General features: G+C 42.8%; 2 protein-coding genes across 12 annotated transcripts; one reads left to right on the top strand and one right to left on the bottom strand.

Moving 5' to 3' along the window:
- Positions 1-5,680: 5,680 nt before the first annotated feature.
- LOC311444430 (uncharacterized protein) lies at positions 5,681-10,411 on the bottom strand (the record flags this gene model as incomplete). Of its 10 annotated transcripts, none has more annotated exons than XR_014697884.1 (4): positions 5,681-8,077; positions 9,226-9,298; positions 9,605-9,697; positions 9,819-10,061. XR_014697884.1 is itself a non-coding variant. In XM_084535565.1 (3 exons), coding segments are annotated over 3 exons (543 nt in total). In that variant the 3' UTR covers positions 5,681-8,075. The 10 variants fall into 10 exon arrangements, 4 of the variants coding, with proteins under 4 accessions (XP_084391691.1, XP_084391692.1, XP_084391690.1 ...); XR_014697886.1 differs by lacking the exon at positions 5,681-8,077 and adding an exon at positions 8,085-8,715 and having other exon boundaries at positions 9,819-9,958; XR_014697883.1 differs by lacking the exon at positions 9,605-9,697 and having other exon boundaries at positions 9,872-10,094.
- LOC311444428 (C-terminal-binding protein 2-like) lies at positions 10,257-20,784 on the top strand. Of its 2 annotated transcripts, none has more exons than XM_084535561.1 (9): positions 10,257-10,458; positions 11,018-11,172; positions 11,264-11,408; positions 13,674-13,880; positions 14,511-14,725; positions 15,499-15,629; positions 15,762-15,889; positions 16,479-16,599; positions 17,593-20,784. In XM_084535561.1, exons 1-9 carry the CDS (start codon positions 10,410-10,412, stop codon positions 17,762-17,764), a joined length of 1,323 nt encoding a protein of 440 aa, XP_084391687.1. In that variant the 5' UTR covers positions 10,257-10,409; the 3' UTR covers positions 17,765-20,784. The 2 variants fall into 2 exon arrangements, with proteins under 2 accessions (XP_084391687.1, XP_084391688.1); XM_084535562.1 differs by lacking the exon at positions 10,257-10,458 and adding an exon at positions 10,526-10,741.
- The last annotated feature ends 1,635 nt before the right edge of the window (positions 20,785-22,419 follow it).

Genomic DNA, 22,419 nt, shown 5'->3' with positions numbered 1-22,419 from the left:
GAGGGTGGTGAGGCACTGGAAGAGGTTGCCCAGAGAGGTTGTGGATGCCCCATCCCTGGAGGTGTTTGAGACCAGGTTGGATGAGGCCCTGGGCAACCTGATTTAGTGGGTGGCATCCCCACCTATGACAGGGGGGTTGGAACTTTGGAACTGGGTGATCTGTAATGTCCCTTCCAACCCAAGCCATTTTATGATCTTGTCATCACCTATTGCAGTAAGTACCATTTTATTCATAGGGCTCAGCAGTATCTGGGCAGTATACCATCACTCAAGTACTTGCCCACCCTCGAACACAAGCTCCTATAAAATGTTACCATTTACACATAGGATCTTGAGGAACAGACTTGCTGAAACTCATCAAGGAATTCAATTTGCATTTGAATTCTTTGAGTTCAGAGCTATATAGCCCCATTCATGTAATCACACATGGAGTGACTTTTCATGGAGTCTAAAGAGCATTTGCTTCTCATCAGCTAGTTGGAGGGTGTCATCCCTGTGCATATACTTGTGATGGGATGTCATTTCAAAAGAGCTGAGGGAAATGTTTCGTAAATGATCTGTCATGATCAAATAGGCAATGAGTTACTTTGCAGAACCAGAGCCAATGTTATTACAGAGCTGCGTTTCCCTTCTGAATCCCAATCCTTTGAAGATAGCACTTGCTGTCTGACTCCTCCAGTGAACCATTTTCCTCTGCTTTTATTCTCTGAGGTAAATTCTGCCCTTCCTGATGTGCATTGAGACTGAAGAGGGCACCTGTATGCAAGCTGATCAGGCATAAGGTTTGCATTGCCTATTTCATTACTATTTCATCCTCAGGGAGGTTGTGTGGTTTTGACTGTTAGACTGAAAATAATCAGCCAAAGAAAGCAACTGCTTTAACAACAGTCATAGAAACTCTCTCTCCACACTGGTACACTATAGGCAGCAAAACCAGTAGAGTGTTGTACATTTATTCCCCTCCCTTCCCCCGCTCACCTTCCCTCTGATATAGAGCCTTACTTTGCTTCTCATTTTTATTTCATGATTCATAAGTCCAGAGGAGCCTCTGGTCCTTACAATGTAGCTTACAATCCAACAGCTTCTAATGGAAAACATTAGCACCTAACCTCATGCAGAAAGCATCCCAATCCACTGCAATACAAATAATTTTATTCTCAGTATGAACATGAACATACAGCATCTCGGTTGCTTTTCTCTATGACTCAGCTGACGTACTGATAAGAAGTTGTAATGACTTTCCTAATATTTTGGTAGTAGCTATTAGAATAAATTAATTAGCATAAAATTAACTCTGTAAAAATAACTATGTGTCCACAGCTCCATAGAAAAAGTCATTAATAAAGCTAGTTTACTGTTACATTACTACTGAGAGATCAATATGCTTTTAGCTTTACAGATAACTCAGCTTGGACATAGAGCAATGTCTGCTCCAAGGTCATTCAGTGATAAGAACTGACTGCAAAAGCCATGAATTCTGGATTTTAGTTCTCTGAAGTGTCTAGCTGCTTTTCACTTCAGTATTGTAGATATTGGCATACAGTTAATGTTGTTACATCTTCAAGCTCATGCATGCTTTGAGTAGCAGTTCATCTTAGACTGAATGTCCACTCTGAGTGCTTGGCTACGTGCTTTCTGTGAGGCTGTGTGTACCACAAGCGCTCAACCCAGAGACTTTTTATAGCACATACATTGTTGTCTTTGTCTAATACTGCGTTTGTTTTCCTCTTTCTACAAACAGCACCTCTGAAAATGTGGAAAATTGGAACCTTTCAGCTTTCCAATCCACCCAATCCCTGCCTTTCAGAGTCCCATTGCTCATAATGCTTCATATTGGTTTGGTGCGGGAGAATAAATAAAGCCTGGTCTACTTCACCTTGGGGAAAAGGGCCTTTGTATTCTCTGTTTTGTGGCCCATAAGGGAATGGATGGTGTTGATCCACTTTCAGCCTAAGGCAGACAAATGTCTTCATATGCAAAGCTATGAAGGTGGCCGATAATGCCAACGTTGCTGATCATTATGACTATTAATTTGCAACTCTGACATACAGCTTGCCTACTTTTTGCTTTGCTGTGTTGAATAGCTCATCAAAAATGTCCATACTTTCCAGGAAGTCAGGACTAGAGCATGTATTAAGGTGTTCCACTTGGACTTACTGTGGCAACAAGAACTTTCATGAGGGTCCTGATGGCAATGACAGCATACTTCAGGTTGAGCAGAGTAGCCCAGACAGTGTCTGTTGCAATAACTGTACAACTCAGCTTCTGTGCTTCAACTGAAGAAAGTCCAGCCAGGCCTTTGTGATGTTTCTTGAAATTCATTGAAGCTATCACAGTTCATCTTCTTCATTTTGCTTTCAGGTTATGAAGGACTAGGTAAAGTGCATGAAAATTTTTGCTCTATCAAGTAACAACTCATTCAGCATGTTTGGACACATGGCAGGCTACATCTGAGTTATTTGTCATCATAGACTGTGAGAGTTTATGTGTGAGGCAGGACTCTCAGTGGAACGAGGAATCCATATACTATGCTGGTGCCATTGTCTCATTTGTTCCTGTCTTTGGTGGCAGGAAGATCCCTATGGTATCTGCAAGAGGATGTTGTTTCACGTTCCTCTTTTGTTCGAATCAACAGCAATGGTCATTCCCTTCTATTATTAGGGAGCTCTTTTAAACAAACTGAGAACAAAAGTCTGCAGTTTCCCTCTGGAATGACTATGTCACTGTACTAATGCATGTAGCAGTTTCAGTGATGTGCCAGACTCTGCATCTGGGACTGCCACAGCCAAGGAACATTGGACTAGACCAAACAAGTACTTTGATTGCTGTATGTGCTGAGTTACTTAGTTGTACCTTACTTTGTCTAGCGTAGATCTTCTGAAGATTATAGCACTCCATTGCTTTTGCTGCATTTTTCAGGATTTGATTGCTGCAATGCTTTTTTTAGTCAAAACCAGAGGATGTTACTGCACAATGCAGAAGATGCTGAGCCTCTGACAGCTGAGCCTGCATTATTTGTAAGGAGTACTATCAGAGTTCTACTGCAGGAGGCAGCACAGAAGAAGGCTGTGCAAACACTTCTCTGCCTGGGCTAATATTTACAGCACCACACTCTGCTCTTTACGGGACCAGAGACAGACAGCAGACACTCACATCTCATATTAACACCTGTACACTACAGAAATATTAACCTAATGCAAACAGCCCAGCAGAAGTTAATGTCTGTATTCACAGAAAAGCAAACAAAAACCTCTTTCATTTCGTAGCATGAGTATTGGGTCCCTAAACAGCTCTGGCTGCTCATTGCTGATGAAGGTTCAGGGTCTTGACATCTAAAGCAGCTACCCATAGTTTTCTGCTTCAGTACCTGTGGCATTTGGCCACTTATGGCTCATATAGTTTTATTCTTTTGTTCCTATGAATAAAGCACTCAAAGCTACTCTTGTACTTTACTTCAGTGTGGTTCACAGCAGGAATACTGGAGACATTTAGTTACGGATAGGTACAAAGACATGTAGCTCAATGTATAGACTGTATCTATGGTGATATTAACTCCTTAAAAAGAGTCATCCTACAGGAAAAAGGAACTAGCAAGTTTATGATAATGTTATTTTAGGGGGAGTGATTGACATACTGAACTACAGAGCTTCAGTCCAGAGGGACTTTGAGAAACCTGAGGACTGAGTCAAGAGAGACCTTGTGAGGTTTAGAAAAAGTGGAGCTCTCTAACAGGGCAGAACTGGCCCCATGCATCTGTTCTGGTTAGGGACTGGCGGAGGAGCAGCCCCTCTGGAAGGACCTGGACACCTGTGTGTCCTGATCCTGTGTAAGACAATCCATGCACCATGCTGTATTAGGAAGAACATGGTCAGAGAACTGAGGGAAGTTATTCCTATCTATTTAGCACTGCTGAGGCCACACCTGGAATGTTGTATGAAGTTCCCTAACCCCAAAGTTCAAGAGGGATATGTGGGAACTTGACAGAGTCCAGTGGAGGGCTACCAAGACAGTAGCATAAGACCCACAAAGAAGTGAACAGAGCTGGGATTTTTTGCTTGGCGAAGAGGAGTCTCAGTGACAATCTTTTAGCAGCCTACAGCTACATGAAGGCAAATTGCAAAGGTGACAAAGCCAAACCCATGTTGGTAATGGCAGGTGACATAAGAAGTGATCATGGCCATAATTTGTAACTTGGGTGGTTCAGACTATATATTGTGAAAAACATTTTCACCAAGAAGTTGGTGCAGTGCTGTAATAGGTTATCCAGAGATGTGTTGGAGTCTATATCCTCAAACATTTTCAAAAGTTGTAGAAAAAGCTATAGCTGACTTGTTTTGGTGCTGGTGGTAGTACTGCCTGGAACAGACATTGGATGAGAGACCCTGTAAAAACCCTTCCCGCCAACTGGTCAGGGCAGTGGTTAGAGTGCATATGCTTGGGTGAAGCACTCCAAGTCAGGAGCAGCTCAAAAGAAAAAAATTTGTAAGAGGAAAGCCAAAATCTTTCTTCAAGAGAGAAAAAGAGGAGCTCCTTCTAACAGTACTGTGGTTTTTTTTTTGTTGTTTTTTTTTTTTTTTTTTCAGAGACAAGAACATGGAACAAGTAGCTTTAGTAATACATTCCACTATATTTTGATTCAAAAGCATTTAAATGATGCACTTACTAGCACCTACTAATCTACAGCCCTACAAATGCTGGCCCATTTTTCCAGATCCTAGTATATCCATGCTGCATATTGTCAGAGCAGATAGTTGCTTTCTCCTTGTCTCAAGTGAATCTAAATTAGCATGCAGGACAGTGGATGTGGCAATGGCAAGACAGACCCAGGCAGATACTGTAATGCCTTAGGGGTAGCAGCTGTTCAGAGGCACATATTATATTGACTATGGTAACAGAAAAATAATGGAACTGAAAACAAGATTTTACTGTTCCTGTAGGTTGGCAAGGTACTTAAACAGATACGAGAGCAATTAAGTGACAGGACATGCATTAGATTATTTTCCCTTGATTCAGTAGGGGAAAATGGACTGGGTTTCCATTCTCCTTAAATTATGAGACAGAGGACACCCCTGGGCACATTAGGAAAGATCAGTGATTCCACGCCGCTGCCACCTTCACCACCTTTCAGTCCTGTTTAAAACAGCGCTGGAGGCAGCAGGCTTGTCTGCTTGCAGCAGGGCTTTATTTTAATTGCTCCTGTGTATTTTCCTCTTTTTGCTCGTAAAAGAGATGGGCACATGGCAGAGCAGCAGTGCAGGGGCTGATGTTTACTTTACATCTTATCAACAGCATTAGGTGCTTTAGAAACTACCAGGAAAGACAAGCCACTCCCACATGGCAGGACTTTGGACCACAACACTGAGCTGCTGTGCCCAGATGGACAAGGATTTCTCTGCTAGTTCTGCCCCTGGCAACAGGGCCTCCACGATTTCCAGTCTCATTCTTTGCCCTCAGAAATGTCCTCTTTACATCTTCCCTCCTTTCTCTCCTGTTCTTTTTAAGCATCCAACTAATTACTTGCCTTAAAAGCTATCAGTGAGATAACGTTGACAACCTAGGAGGCTATCTTTGTGCACCAGAGAGGTCTTAAGCAAGGTTTTTATATAGAGAAGATGATCAGTCAGTATAAATGTAAAAGGAGACTGTAGGTGAGAAGGTGAGATTTTGCATGCAAGCCAAATGGGTAAAGCTGTCCATTTTTATTACTTTTTTTTTTTTTTTTTTTTAACGTTTAGTAGCATTATAGACTTTTTTTTTAACTAATCCATTCTGAAGGGAAGCTGTGCCAATAGTTGAGGCACCATCACAGGCATGCTCATGCACCTCTTTTACCACAATGATCTAGATGATTTGTAAATAATAACTGTAAACGAAAAATAGAAGATGAAAAAAATAAGGAAGATGTTCTAGTTAGATCCCCAGGGCCCTGTTCACTGGCAGGTCACATGGTTGGGGAGTAACACAAAGTAGTACAGAACCATCTCTGCTTGATGAACATACACATACATGAGTTCCTGTAGAGTCTATATCCCACCTAACACCCTGGGGAAAAAATCCCATCATGCAGCCCTAAAAAGGCTCAGGAACACTAGATATTCTACAGTACTCTGCAGTTCCTGTTTGTGACATCTCTCAGGAAAGACCTGTCTCAATTCCCTTCTTCTAGGAGTGAGATGTGCTGGAAAAGTAGTTGGCTGCACTGAATTTTGACTGTAGTCCTCAAGTAGTGCTGCAGGAGTGCCACCTGGTGGGTCTTTTCCTCACAGGGTGTCCAGAAGCCCTGGACAACAGCAGTGGAAAGCCAGCTCTGTCAGTCATCTCAGCCCTTATGAACAAGTGTGCCCAGTGCTGTGTAGAAAATACTGCTAGGGGCAGTACTGTGTTAATCATTGTTTCTCTGTTCCTAGTGTACACGATCTTCAGACTCTGTTGCTCTCAGATAGGTTTTGCTAGATATGAGCACATAAATAAGTCTGATAAGAGCTGACAAATTAATATGGACCCATCTTCTGAGAACTATAGCCCTCAGAAGTATTACTCCTTAGGGCAGGAGAAAGTTAAAACATACATGGCTGGTAGATTATAATTTGTTTTATTCTGGTTCCTAACTTTGGCTTAGTGGAGGACTTGTTATAGTTAGGTCAGAGGTTGGACTAGGTGATCTTGGAGGTCTCTTCCAACCTAGACAATTCTGTGATCAATTTCAAATTCTAACAGAATTTGAAAAAGCAATATGCCCTCCCCCACCCTGTCTACTATCACCACCCATATTTAATTTCTTTTTTTATTTGTCAAGAGCTTAGTGGCAACACGTCAGCTGTAAAACAGAACATACAATCTCATTGTGTATGATACAATTAACATTAGTATTTCTTTAGCTTGGTAATTTTCTAATTTGAGGGGTAAGAAAGCTTAGTCTGATCTTTTGTATTAGATACAGTCTTGGGGACTATGCCAAACTTTTGGAGTGGCAGAAAGACACTGGATAGAATTCCACCTAGTCCTTGTCTGTCTCTGAAAACAGCCACTCTCAGCTGCAGCACAGGGGGCTGGAAAAACATCCCAAAACCAGAATTTGAACAGACTTCCCTTACAGAAAGCTGCTTTCACTAACCTGATCTGCTGGCTAGTGCTATTTAAATATACATAAAGATAACAGTTTCAGACTTGTCATCCCCACCACAAAGAATCTAAACCGAGATGCCAACAATCCAATTACACTGAGCCAGTACTCCAAAAAAAATGTCTCTGTGGTTTAATAGCCACAGGTTGGGAAAACCATGTCAATAAGGGCTTAACAGACATGATAGAGAAATTAATATTTTTCCAGTTCTCACTGTTGATCCTTATAGAAGCAGTTGTTGGGGACTTATTTGCTGGGCATACCTGATCCTGGCTACTGATGGGCTGAGAAATCATTTTAGATATCCATTAGCACCTGCATGCCTAGCTTTTTTAATTGCCACAGGAAAGAAGGTTCAGTTATCATACACTTCAGTCTGCTCCAGTTCCTTATTTTACCAGTGAGAAGTGAAAACTAACAAAAAAATCCACAGCAGTGTTTAGTATTAAAAAGAAACATGGGGAGTGCTGTCTGAAGCAGGAGAGCTGAGCTCAGCTGATGACATACACTACCTTGCAGGCTTTAGACAAGACAACCTGAAAGCTGGCTTAGTATTTATTGAAGAAAGCCTGTTCTTTTCCCTAAGCAGCTATGGTACCATTTCATTTGAGACTTTATGCTCAGCCAGTGTCCCACAGAGGCAGCACTGAGATTTTTTAAACAGACTTCCTAATTTGTCCTAGCCCTGTCAGTAGAACAAGGAAGGTTCTCTTTCTTTCACCATCACAGTCTAGTTGTCTTCAGGGAAGAAAACTTTGCTCTGGAAGGCAGAACTCTCTTAGGCAGCTTCCACTCCAGCTATTGCTTTGGTGCTCACAGTTTCATGAGGTGAGTGATCTGGTCCCGCTTCCTTCACTACAAAGTCTATGACTTGCTTGTGGTGTAGAATTTCAGCAACTCTGCTTTGAAGTCCTGATGTTGCATTGGACAATAGCTCTGGGATTCACAAAGTTCCTGGTGAATGGAAGGAAAATGCATTATGTCAAGTGGTTATTACTGTGGGATGCTGGGCAGACAAAACTAGACAGTGTATCATGGAAGCCAGTATGTTCTCAGTGTGGCCAGAATCATTCTTGATTCCATGCCAGCACTTACAGGGGAGACAGGGACCATAGTCTAGTGGCTGAAACAACTAGGAGTCCAGCACTCCATGAGTACCTTTATCTATGTTAGTTTGTACAGGGAGATGGGGAGAAAGCGATGCTAACTTTACATGAACAGTGATCACACAGACTATTTGGGAGGAAGGTAATCAGAGTTTCACAGAACTGCCTATTATATCTGTTCTCATGAACTCAGTAATGGCAAAACCCAAACTAAAACCTAATCAAATATTAAGAACAAACAACAAAACAGAGAAGTTCATAATGGAACTGTATTAAGACCTTCTAGGTCCTCTAACTAAAAAGAATGTTACAGAGATGGAAGAGGTACAAGGCAGGGATGATCAAAGTACAAAATGGTTTCCCAGCATGGAAGAGGTGAATACACAGAGGTTCTTCAGTCATGAAGAAATGACTAAGGAGGATCTGACATAGGTCTATAGACCCCTGAGTGCCTTGAAATGGAAAATGACCGTCTCTGTATAGACACTGTAGAAACCAAAAGAAAAAACAGTGTGAGGTTCAGATCACATAGGATAAGGAAAAGCTTCAGAACTCTGTTATGGGGAAGTATGAAAGCGAGAAAATCACATAAATTTGAAAAAAAATAAGATGGAAACATTTATGGGAGAAAGTCCTACCAAGGACTATTATATACACAGATGCCACAAACTGCTAGACACTGTAGAATACTCTGTGAAATTTGCAGTCCATGTTTGCCACCTTTTTATACCATTCTGTAACACAGAGAAACTGGCTAGAAAGCTATACTATGCCAGAGTATTCTGATGGTATTTCTCTGGGGAAGACAGCCAGAAGCACTGCCTTATTCAACAGCCTGCTCTTACAAAATCATCTAATACCCCAGTCGCTCTACCTCCCATAATTTTGCTTCATCTTTAAGTGTCTTCATCCACACCCCTTTTGCCTCCTCAGCCAGCCCCTCAACCACCACAACTTACCCAGCTCCCTCATCTTGCTGTATCCCCTTATACTCACAGAGATAGTGGCAGTCAAGGATGTAGAACTTGTCAATCAGGCTTTGAAATTGCCCAGAGAGCAGAGCAGGCACCTGTAAAATACACAATAGACAGTTTCATGGAGTTTTAACAGTCAGAAGAGTAGGTGGGACATGGCCAAGATGGAAAGCTCCGGATGCACAGCAGAAACCATCTGTGAAGGGGCCACCTCACTAGATTTAACACAAGTGCACCCATGACTTTAGCCAAGGTCTTGTAACAGCAGAGAGAGAAGGCATGACACAGAGCACCAGGCCTTACTAAACTCTTCAATAAAACAGCGAAGCGTATTAGTGAGGAAGGCAGAGAAGTAATAGGGCAGCATGTTTGCATATAGCAAGAAAAACACCCAATCTCACAAATGATAGGCAGGAAGAAAGACCACCACTCATGTCTCCGGTGTGATGAAGTGGATATCTTGGTGTTTTTGTCACTATTGGCAGCGCATATACCTGAGGAAAGCGTAGTACCAGCTTAGGACAGCACTTGTTGTGAGACTCCTTCCTCCTTAGAGTTTTGCGTGGCTTAGCATTCGTGCCCAGAGCAGTTTTTCCCACCCCCCTCCCAAAAGACCTGTAAAGGTGTAGTCAAGCAGGTAGCTTGCGATTGATTGAAATCACTCTCGCCTTGCTCATCGCCCCTTCTGGTGACAGCTATTTGCGAACAGCTCGCTACGTCTACAAGCCCTTCACGCGCACCGCCCTCCTTTCGGCCGTTTCCTCGCGGGTACTACACGAGCCCCTCGGTCCAGTACCGAGGAGCTGCCTGCCCGAAGGACCCCACGCGCCGGTTCTGCGACACCGACTCCCCAGCGAGCGAGGCGGCCCCGTCAGCGCGGGCCGAGAGCCCGGCGGGGCGGGGCGGGGCGGGGCGGGGCGGGCGGCGCGCTGGGCCCTGCTGCGCGCTCCCTGGCCGCTGGCCTGGGGCCCTCGCTCGCTGCTGCGCCGCGGAGGGTTGTGGGGCGGCCCGCGGCGGGGCGCGGGGCCGCGGCGGCGGCAGCCGGAAGCGGAAGCGAGCGGCGCTGCGGCTGCGAGGCCTCCACGGCTGCGGGGCCGCGGGGCCGCGGCCCGGCCCTTCCGCTTTGCCGCGGGAGCCGGCGGCGAGCAGCGCCGCGTTCCTCCACCGTTCCTCCGCGGCGCTGAGCGGCGCGACCCGGCCCGGCTCATGGACCGGCACAAAGTGAAGCGGCAGCGGCTGGACCGGATCTGCGAAGGTGAGGCGGGGCGGGCGGCCCCGGCCCCGGCCCCGGCCCCCGGCGGCAGCGCGGCCTCGTGCGGCGGGGCCCCAGGCCCGGCTGCGGCGCTCCCTGCCGGGAGCCGCGCGCTCCGCGCCGCTGAGGCGGAGGCAGCGCCTCGCGGGGGCGGACCGCGGGGGCGCCGCCAGTGCGCGGGTTCCTCTGCACGCCTCGAAAGGAAGCGGAGCTAGGGCCTGGGAACGGGCGGCGCGAGGAGGCAGTAGGCCCGAACGGACTGCATTCTTGGTTTTGGGAGTCTAGAGTAAGCATACGTGCTTGTGAGGTCTCCTCTGTTACCTTATTCTCTATCAGGCTTTTTTTTTTCTTCTTTAATGTATAGTAATGACAGAGAGCTTCCCCCCCACCCCCCAGGTTCACTTCCTCGTTGGTTTCCTGTTTATTTCTTTTGCTTTAAGTAATCCCTTCGTTAATACTGTAGAGTTCCAGAAGAACTAGTGATTTATTGGACTAGCAGATGAGGGCTTCATTTCATACATGCTGTATTTCATACAATCGCTTCTGCTGACTTTCTTAATAGGCATACGGCCTCCTCTTGTGAATGGCCCGATGCCAGCACGGCCACTGGTTGCGCTCCTGGATGGAAGAGATTGCACTGTGGAGATGCCCATCCTGAAGGATGTTGCTACAGTGGCATTTTGCGATGCTCAGTCAACTCAGGAAATCCATGAAAAGGTGGGGAAGAAAATATACGAGCATTTGGACATTGAGCTCTGTCTCTTTGTGTATCAAGGTAGAGATTGATTTGGACTGCTTTTTGTTGTAGGTACTGAATGAGGCAGTAGGAGCTCTGATGTATCACACCATTACGCTGTCTCGTCAGGATCTGGAGAAATTCAAAGCCCTCAGGGTCATTGTGCGTATTGGCAGTGGCTATGACAATGTTGACATCAAATCTGCTGCAGAATTAGGTATGGTGATACCATTAGGGTTCTGATGTGATCAGAACTGAATGAGAAGTAGAGCACTGCATGTGTTTTTCTGTATATAACTATGTGCTTTAAAAATCTTTATGTGAAAAGATTTTGAATTGCTTAGTAGGAGGCATCATCAGGAAGCAGAGAAATATCTGAGCTGGTAGGTGGCCTGAAAGGAAGAATCTCAGTTCTCAAATTACTCTGCTATAGATACCAGACCCTTTGCAATTTTCTAAGGTTCAGAAAGCTATATATGATGTCTAGATAACCTCTCTTTGGTGAGGCAGTATTGGGTTGTTTGTGGGGAAACAACTGAGCAAACTGACATCTGAAAGCAGCGTGCAAGGGGTAAACTCACTGCAAATGCTTGATTAGTGATTTTTTTTCTGTTTGTTTTTTATATATGGGTACTGCTTCAATATCTTATGGATCCCTGTAGATCCCAGCAGAAGTTTAGGCATGTGAAGGGTCTCTGGATCAGGTGACACAAAGCTGCTATTCATTATTAAACATATGGTAGTGAGGCTTTTAGACTCTAGTCTCCTTAAGGAGGTGGATCAGCTAAGAACCCCATGCCTTCTTTTTTAAGGTTGTGACAGTTATTTGAAACCTGACTTAATACAAATCAGATTAAGCTTAAACCAAGTGCAAGTATTTATATATAAAATTGTAATAGGCAATACAATTTCAAGATCCGTAAGAACAGATGAACTGCAAACAAATGAAGAATGCATGTTTGTCTAGATTCCCAAGAATTCCTGGCAAGGTATTTGGCTCTTATTCAGCCATTACGCTTTCTGGCTGAACAATTAACAATTATTTCTGTGCTTTTAGTCAGACCCTTTAATTCATTCCAAAGTACGGTACTGTTCCTTGTATGTTCTGAATCCCCAAATTGGTGCAAAAGGCTCATGTCATTGTGTTTTCTTACACTTAAGCATCATATTGCACGTAAACACAAATTTGTGCCTACTTACGAAAGAGATGAATGTATCCGGTTTGTCTGAAGTTGAATGAGATGTTAACTAGTGAGATGATAAGAAGTTAGGTTTTCCCATTTTCCCTTTTCATCTTCTCCAAATCATCTGTGTGGCATTATGACACAGTTGTAAATGATTCAATAGAGAAAAGGTATTGGATATCTGGGATTGTGCAGGGCTGTTCATGTAGTTCACTTAGGAGGAAAGTGTGATCTGAATTTAGTTCAATGTCTCCTATGTAATAGGTTTACAAAGAGTGATGTACTGCTGAATCTTGTGTCCTCAATCATTACCTATATTTTATTTCTAGTTTTTAGATAGATGATGGAATTTGAGGAGGAAAATTTTGCTTGGTTTGACAAGCATTACATTTCAGAGTCCCTTTTTTTATCTAGTTATTTTTATTTCTTGGCTGCTAAAAATAAAATGAAAAAAATCTCTTCTGAAGTGGTGCTTACCCCTGTTTAGGAGCAGTAAATTGTTGAATGGAGGATAGCAGCAGGGAAGTGATATGCTGCCTGCCTCTCCTCTTCCCCTTTTTGTTGTTGTTGTTGTTTGTTTTGTTTTGTAGTTTTGTTTTTATTTTGGATAGACAGCTCAGGAATGACCACATATTGCTGCAGTGCTCTGGCATCTTTTCTTTTTTCTGGCAGTAATTTGTGCTTCCAACACCTTTACTCTGCCGGCATTAGTGATGTACCTGATAGTTCTAGCTTTGGTTTTATGGTCTCTTGTGGCTGTATATTATTCTAGAGTGGGAGTGTTATATGTTGTTATTTTTAAATGTAACTTCAAACTCTTGTGGTTTCTCTCTGCATTTAATGAGGTAGTTACTTAGTGTTGCTCCTGGGGAAGCTGTTAGTTGAGTGAGCATCTGGACTGTGAAGCATGAAAGAGCACAACCATCTGTCTTCTTAATTCTTCTACAATCTGTCAGTTAATCTGTCAGGAGTATCTCTGGAATGAGTGCATCTTCTTCAGTGCAGACCTCCTAAAACAGTAGTTTTCTTTTGTCACTTGTGTGATCCAGTTTTCGCATTTCAGCTATTTTTTTTTCTGGTGAGGATGTCAATCAAATGGATATGTATAAGGAAGGAATGAAATTTCCTTGGGGTTAAAAACCTGACTGATAGTAGAATCAGCTTCTGAAATGAATCCTGTGTTTCTTAGCAGTAGTTCTGGAGCACTGAATTACGTTTCAGCATTTATGCCTAAAGAGCATAATTTTGGTTCAGTGTTGTGATGCTAAAAATCTCGTATGAACTCTGTGGTTTTGTAGGTATTGCAGTTTGCAACATCCCTTCCTCCTCTGTAGAGGAGACTGCTGATTCTACCCTCTGCCACATCTTGAACCTCTATCGCCGTGTTACTTGGCTACATCAGGCTATGCGGGAGGGGAACCGAGCTTCAAGTGTGGAGCAGATTCGAGAGGTGGCTGGAGGTGCTGTGCGTATCCGTGGGGAGACTTTGGGCATCATTGGACTAGGTAAGTGATGGGAATCGTTAGACTGAAAAGCAAACTGTGAATGTTTTTGGGAACCTAAGAGTCACAGACTGGAGAGAAAAAAAAAAAAAAGAATTTTACAGCTGTTCATTATGAAACACACTGACTGTTAAGAAATGCTAGTGTCCTGTTCAGTGCAGCTGAACATCTTCAAGAGTTGAGTATATACCATGGGATTGGGGATTTTTTTCTTACTCAGATGGTTGGATGAATTGGAACATTCAGACAGCTGTTCTCAGTGACTGCTTCCCTGCGTGCTAGCCTCTGTATCAGTAACAAAACTGCCTGAAAGCTACCAATTCCTTCTCCAAGTTCTTGTGATCAGACTATTGCTGCCTCTGAAACAGGGTACAGATTTGATTTGAAAAACAGCTTATTTTAGGGTAAGCTCCGTCTATTGCACAGGGAATGACTAGAATTAGTCAAATGAGATCAGCACTGAATAAATAGCCAGCCTCCTTTGGATTGCTGTGGCAATCCTAGGAATGTCCAGGGCTGCAGTACCTTGGGCCTGGCAGTAAACTCCAGTGTAGGCTCCCAGTCTACCCCAGTATCTTGTTTTAAAAGTTTGTTTTACCTTTCCTTGATGATTGTGGGTTTTCTTTTGTGAAGGCCGAGTTGGACAGGCAGTGGCTCTGCGAGCCAAGTCCTTTGGCTTCAACGTGATTTTCTATGATCCCTATCTGCCGGATGGAGTGGAGCGATCCTTGGGTTTACAACGAGTAGGAACCCTGCAGGATCTACTAATGCACAGCGATTGCATCACATTGCACTGCAGCCTGAATGAACATAACCATCACCTCATCAATGACTTCACTATTAAACAGGTGCAGCAGGAGCTTGATTTCCCCCACAGAGCACTGTGGAAATGAATGCAAACAGAAACTGCTGCTTTCACAGAGGCTGAGAGCGTGTGAATCCTGCTGCCTCTGCTGTGTGCCTCCTGCTGCCTTCGGAGGCTGGGAGCATGTGGATCTGGGTGCCTGTGCTTTGTGCTTATAGAATTTCTTGTTAAGAGAAAAATATGATTGGCTCTTTTTACCAAGTAATTTCACTTATTAAGAATGTTTTATGTTATTAAATAATTTAAAATTACCTTTAAAATGCATAACTGGTTGTACTGGTTAGAGTCAGATCTGGTGTGGATGGAACTATGTAAGCTTCTTTACACAGCTCTGTCAAAGTCTTTCTGCCCAAGCCCACTGCAAAGCCAGTCTCGGGCTCTACTCCACTAGTCTGAATGCTTTTCAGTGCTTTCATGAGAGACATCTGGACATCATAGTCCAGTTTTGTATAGCTGCATACTTGATTCATGTCCTCTTCTTTAAATTAGTAGGATGAATATGGAGTGCAAAATTTGAGAGTTCCAGTTTTGCCCTTGTTGTATTGTGGTTTTCTTTGTTCATTTTTAAAGCAAATTTCTCAAGCATTGCTTGCAGGCATTTCCCCTGTGGTTAGCTTTGCAGTGAGAGCACTCCTAGTTCGTCCGGGCCTCATCTAATCACTGCAGGCTCCTGTTCATTTTCAGTAGAGTTCCCAAGATTCACTTTGTTCCCCTGGGAAGTCTTTATCAACCCACTTAATATTTTTCTTCTTTCAGATGCGCCAAGGCTGCTTCTTAGTGAACACAGCCCGGGGAGGGCTGGTTGATGAGAAAGCCTTAGCTCAAGCCTTGAAAGAGGGGAGAATCAGAGGAACAGCATTGGATGTACATGAATCTGAGCCTTTCAGGTATCACTACACCTGCATGCCTGTTATGTTACTCAAGCACTAGATGATTCTTTCATGTTTATGTTATGTTGATACCTGAGAGGACAAATGGAGTTATCATTTCTGGAGATAATTTTTTTTTTCCCCCCACAGCTTTGCTCAGGGGCCCTTAAAAGATGCACCCAATGTGATCTGCACCCCACACACTGCCTGGTACAGCGAGCAAGCTTCCATTGAGTCCAGAGAAGATGCAGCTAAAGAGATCCGCAGAGCTATTACAGGTAACGAGGAAGACTGTGTTTGATCTGCAGCTGCTGCTGGATTAGGATTCTTTTGTTAGTTCACTGCAAGGATTACGGATTTGGAACTGCTGATTGTTCTTAGACTCAGTAACTGGTTTCTGGAACTGCAGTGTAAGTTGGTAATTGTCCCCGTGCCTTTTGAGAATGTAGTAACTAATGCTGGAATGGCACTTTCCCTCCTTGGGAAGGCATTGAAATTCTTGCTGAGTTTCACTGAAACTACATCTTCTAAATCCTTTGCAGTAATTGCTTTTGACAGTTACTCTGTACACCTCTTTCTGGAGTAGCACATGTTGTCTCCTGGGAAAGGTGAGCCCTGGTGATTGCAGTTTACATGGCCAGTGATTTCCCCAAGATCACAAAAGTGGGAAGGAAGGATCCGTTTCGTGTGTTCTTCAGAGACCAGTTGTTCAGAGGAGTCACCCCTGTCCAGTGTTATCCTGTGAAATTAGAATACCGAATGTTTCCTTTTTACTTTCATTTGTAAATACTGCTAGGGATGAGCACCTTCTATTTGTCTCGTTTTTCTGTTCTGTTCTGTTTTCTGTCATTCTTGGTGCTCCTGCAGGTCACATACCTGATGCTTTGAGGAACTGTGTTAATAAGGAGTATTTGCTGTTAGCAGCACAGTGGTCCAGTATTGATCCTGCAAGTGTCCACCCAGAACTCAATGGAGCTGCAGCATACAGGTGAGATATATAGGTTATTGCTTCCAAGCAGATTTTCCTGCTGAAATAGGCCAACGTTCCTCTTTGGGTTTGAGAACTACTTGTACCTGCAAGCAGATGTGTTTCTGTTCCTATATACTCTGTAAATGAGCAATTTCCAGAAAGTTAACTGCAGCACTACTGAAACCATACTAGGATTTAGCATTTGCCTGGTTATGTTTTGTTCAAACTGAATACTGGTTATTTTTTCCAAATCCTTGCAAGACCTGCCCAAGAAATCTTTTGATATAAGAAAGCCTGCTGGGTGCCTGAAAAGACAACTAGATCTTAACATTTAGAAGGTGCACATATCACTATGTCTGTATAAACAAAGCACAGTTCTTATCAGTAGCTCAGATGAGGACTCTCAAAAAGACATTGTCTGGTAGATTTGGGCAGTGGCCTAAATAAGGGTGTATTTCAGGCTGTTACAGGCTTGCAGAATGATTGTGGATAGGTTCAGATATATTTATTGAGAAGGCATGGGGAGGCAGTATGGAAGTAAATGGTTTCTTAACAATTCGTAAGTATGTCTCTACTATTTTTTTTTTTTTATCTTATTTCCTAGCTAAACTAAGAAAACAGTCTTACTTTTCTATCTTGGATCCCAGTGAAGCATAGCTGGTAGCTTGTACTCTTCCTGCTGATGGGGGGGGGAATTTCCAGCTCTTCAGGATATCTCCATACTGTGCCTCATGCTGTTTCCCACAGGATATACAAACAAAGTTTGTACTTGCCTTCCAAATGCTTAGCACGTGACCTGAAACTGTCTCTGTCTGTCTGAGAACAGGTGTCATTTGGTAATAGGATGTAACTGCAACTCTTCGGCTCTGGAGACTTTTCCTATATTCTATACCTTGGAGCAATTCTGCTAGAAAAAGGGATTTGTATTCAGCAGGTGCCTAAGGGCACAGCTCCCTTTCCCTTGCAAAACTGTTGGACCAAGCATGTAATTCATGTTTCTGTTGGTTTCAGGTTTCCTCCAGGAGTAGTGGGAGTAGCCACCCCCGGGCTACCAGAACCACCAGTAGTGGAAGGGATTGTAGCTCATGGGATCCCTTCTGTTTCCCTCTCTGCACCACGTACCCCTTCCCCAGGAGAGACGAGTAAACTGGATGCAGACAGAGAGATTCCTGCTGACCAGTAGCAGCATCTCTCTCTCCTTTCCTCTGTCAGCTGAAAAAAATAGGAGGATATCTCCTCCTAGGACCTTCTTTAACACCATACAGAGACTGTTTCCTGTTCATATAGGACAGGAGGATGCATTTCATTACTGGCAAACTTTAGCTCTTGCCTTTATTTTATAACCCTTTTAGTTATTATCTCTCAGTGAATCTTTCTCCTTCTCTGGGGCAGGGCAGCAGTGACCTTGCCTCCCCTTGGAAATACTTGGTTTAACCAGTGATTTTTCCTATATGTCTGCCTTGATCGTCTGTGACAGGGAACTGTCTGTAGTGCACTTGAAAATGGGAGAGGTAGAGCTGCCTGATCAGGAAGGGCCTTCAGTGCCCCTAATACCAGACCAGCGCACATTTTTCAGTTGTGACTTGTAGCAGCTTATGTTCCATTTGGCTGATCCTCTCAAAGAATAGGCATGGGAAATACCAGAAAAAGATATGGAAATCGGAGAAGTGACTCTTGTCTGTATTACGCTGTTGGTAGAATGCAGCCTCAGCTCTGTGCATTACCTTGCTTGTTTTAATCAAGTTTTTCTGTGAGAACAGCGCAGGCACTGCTTGTTCTTGACCATAAGTTTTCTCTATGCAGTAGTAGGTGTAAAAGTGGCAGATTCAAAGTCAGTCTTGTAAAACATTTGGAATGGATTAAAAAGTCACAAACTGTGTTCTGGTGGCCACTGTTTGTGAGGCTTCAGAATAATTCACTGTGGAGTTTGCATACCTCAGAGAAGGCAAGAGAATGCAGAAATAGGAAAAACTTGCACTGGGAGACAGCAAGTAGCAATAATTTGCAGCTGCAATTGCTGGTTCCTCGCACACACATACCTCAGTCTAATGGCGCTGTTTATTCACAGGGTATGTTATAATTCTAAACTTTGTGCTACAGAATTTTGTAGGCATAACTGCATCAACTAGAAGTAACATACCAGTGCTGGTGACCCTTGTCTCTGCTCATGGAGAACACAGCTTTTAAGGCTTGACCAAATTACTCTAGTTGCTGTAGCTCTGCTAGCATATACTGCATCTTCAATAGTGGGTAGAGTAAAATGGAGCTTTTTAGCTTTGTGATACTAAAGGAGAAAGAGAATACAATTAGCTTATCACCTGAAGCCAAGGCAGGATTGTTACTCTGAAGTCTTTGAAGTCTTTTCCAATTTCTCTGTCCCAAATGATTGAGAATGAATCAATTCTTTGAGGGGAGAGGAGTCTTCAGCAAAATGGGTTCCACAGGAGATTTTCCTTTAAATTTCATCTTGTTACACTTCAGTTACAGCCTTTCCATGCACAAGATGTAACAATCCGTGATGACTTATTTCTGTTGTGTGGGTACATTAAAGTAGGTGCTATACAGGAGGCATATATGGTGTGGTTTTGTCTGTCTCCCTTGATTCCTCCCTCTTTTGTGTGTCTGTGACTGGGAGCTGAATAGTGGGAACAGACTGCAAAAACACCTTGAGGAGTGGATGAAATTATTTGCTTAGGCTGTTTACAATTTGAGAAGCTGAACAAAGCTTTCAGAGTTGCAAAGGTTTCAGGCTTTTTCCAGGTTTTAAGTTACTCTCCAGTACTGCATTTGTGTAATTGCTAACTAGTGATACGGTGAAGTGATATATTCCTCTCCACATGTGTGCCTGCACTCTGACCCCAACCTCCAAAAACACACAAACAACAGAAAAAAACTCTTGGCAATTCAAGAAAGAAAATGAGGCAAGAAGTAAACTTCAGGTGTTTTCTTATAGATTTTACACTTTAGCATTAGTGAAATTCTAGTTCTCTACTGCTGAGTGTCTTTTTTGATAAGATATTTATGTTAATGAAGATTCTTGACTTCCATTCTTCATGGATGATACTCTACTTAAAATTCATATACCTCCTTGGCTGCTCAGGTCAGACTGGGACTGGTGGTAGGCACAAGTTACAGGAGTTTTTTTGAGGAAAAGCTTAGAGTTCAGAAGCATTTCAGTTGGAGCTGTACCTAAAAATAACCAGCAGCCCTTTTCTGTTTTCTTAATTTCTAGAAAACCTAAATTTTACAAGCTACTAGCTCAGAAAACTGTTATTCTGACGGGCAGGTGGAGAGAAGTTTCAATCAGGACTGAGAGTTGATCCTTCTGTCTGTTACTGCATTAGGGAAGCAGTCTGTCCATAACTACCGTTTCCTTATTTTCTGCTGAAAAGTCCTGTCCTGCTTAGAGGTTCAGGTCCGCAGATTACTTTGTGGTAAGGGGCTTCTAGTTACGAGCTTTGTGAATGCAGGGGATCGGAGTATGTTCATCTTATCTCTTCTAAAGCACAATGCAAGGTACATTTTTAAAAGGCAGCAGTTTGTTTTTTTTTTTTTTTTTTTGTAACTGCAGTGGTCTCTGAAGATCAGTCAAGCAGCTCTGAGCAGAGGAAGAGTGGAAAGACATGAGAGTTTCTCAATTCTTATATTTGGCGACTAGTAAGAATAGGAGTAAAAAAACTGATGCATAAGAAATACTTCATTATAGGTACTGAGGACTGTACCCATACAGCACTGATGATAGTGACAGTCTATTCAACACCATGTAGACTTGGGATGGGATATAAGACAACTTTCCCCTTGATGAAAGCCTCAGCAGAAAATGATGAGATAAAACTGAACAGAACCTTGACTATGATCTCACAGAAGGGTCTCAGTGCCTGTAGAATTACTATGCGTATATGCCATTTGTACCCCTGCTTTATAGACTGAACCTATCATCACCAGACCAAGGCTGTTCTGAACAGACGGCTCAGAGAAAAAATTACTAATACTGAAGTACACTGTGGTCTTCTCCATCCTGTGAGTGCCAATCCCTTTCGATAGCACCCTCTCCTATGTGATACACTGATTCGCAGCTCCTCCTCCCAATCTTAGCACAGTATATAGAAGTGGAAGGATTTGATTTTCTTATTTTTTCCCCTCTTAAAATGCCTTCCTTCAGGACTAGTGCAGAGCTTTAATCCCAAAGAATAGAAGTTTCCCAGGGTGAGGCAGGAGTGCCCTAGCTGCACTAACCTGCTTACAGGAGGTGCTCATACTGTTCCAAGGTACATTCTGTTTGTCAGGGTCACTGCTGCTGACCAGCTTTTTTATAGAGGACTCAGAGTTTCAGAAATATATTTTTGTAGACAATAACTAAACTGTGAAATGTTGAAATAAAGCATGTAAACAAAAACTGATAGCACTGTCCTCTGTACAGATGTTATTCTTACTTCAGTTCTCTCCTAACTCGTTAGAAAATGTTCGATTACTTCTTGGATATATTTTAATAAAGTTCTCCAAAGAACATGGCTGCTGTCTGTGGAAGGGGTGGCCTGAAATGCAGCGTATATTGAAGGGGAGGGGGTGAAAAAAAAACGAATGAAACTACAGGTGTGTCTGCATCAGTCACACTTTCCTCACAATAAATGGGCTGGATCTTGCACACAGTCACTTCCTACATCAGCCACACTAGCGACTAATTTCCTTTGGATTCTGGACAGTGGATCACCAACAAAGACTGGAGGTAACAGACTGAAGCAGCAGATATTTGGTGGTTAAGGGATAACTTTGAATGTAGCCCAGTGTTTACTTAAGTGAATTCTCTTAAGTTGAAATTGTGGTAACTGGTTTTGTAGGCTTCCAAGTCTGTAGCTTGTATGTACATGTTAACAGCAGTAGCTGGTTCTACCCTTTTACCTCTGAAGTTAGTACACGATACAACCAGTGAAACAATTTTCTACTATAAAGTCAGTGCCACAGAATTAGCAACAGAAAAATGACTAGGTATTTCTATAGTTGAGAATTTAAATTTAACTGAAATTTGATGGCCTATAATCCCTGTATCAATTATCAGTGAAAGTCTGGAAAACCATTCCTTTGCTTGGAGCATAGTGTGGAGTCCTGATGCCTGTAATGTTTGTGTTTGCATGATTACTGGCCTTAGAACATTAACAAAAGACAAAGCACTGAAATGCTGGGACTCTTAAGAGTTGATGTTAACTGTTACACTTCAACGCTGAGCCCAGGGGTGTATCCCTCAGACTAGATGACCTGTCCTGTCATTCAGTATCAAGCATTCTCATGAAGAGTATTCAAGTAAAACACATAAGCAGCATAGGGTGGAGAATCTGTTTTGCAGTTGTTAACTACAAACATCCTATGCAAATGAGTGCAAATTTTAGTTGGTTACTAAGAATGAACTTCTTAAAGAGATGGGATTAATCTGGCTGATGTCAACAAAGTAGACCCAATATGTTGCTTGTGCATTTTTGAGTTATTTTGTAGAGTTTAATACTTCAAAGACAACTGAAGAAAAATGTACTTACCGAAGCAAAAATAACATTACTAGATATCCGAGGGTGGAAACATAATTAACAAGGTAGTTGTAAAGCTGTTGAGAATGCATGTAGTCATTTTTCACCCTCAAAAAAGGTACACTTGTTGATGGTTAGCTTGAATTTTTCCAGCGTGGTATATTAAGCCAATAGAGATGCCTTTTTCAACTGGATTTAACACGTACTTACACTGAGTATTCTTCCTTGGGTAAGCATTTATGCAGTCATGCTTAAATTTTTACTTTGGTTAGGTGAGACTATTTTGAAATTCCTAATCTGAATTATGTAATCCAGACTCACA

Source organism: Aythya ferina (assembly GCF_964211825.1).
Source record: "Aythya ferina genome assembly, chromosome: 14".
NCBI lineage: Eukaryota > Metazoa > Chordata > Aves > Anseriformes > Anatidae > Aythya > Aythya ferina.
This window is presented reverse-complemented; position numbering and strand designations above follow the sequence as displayed.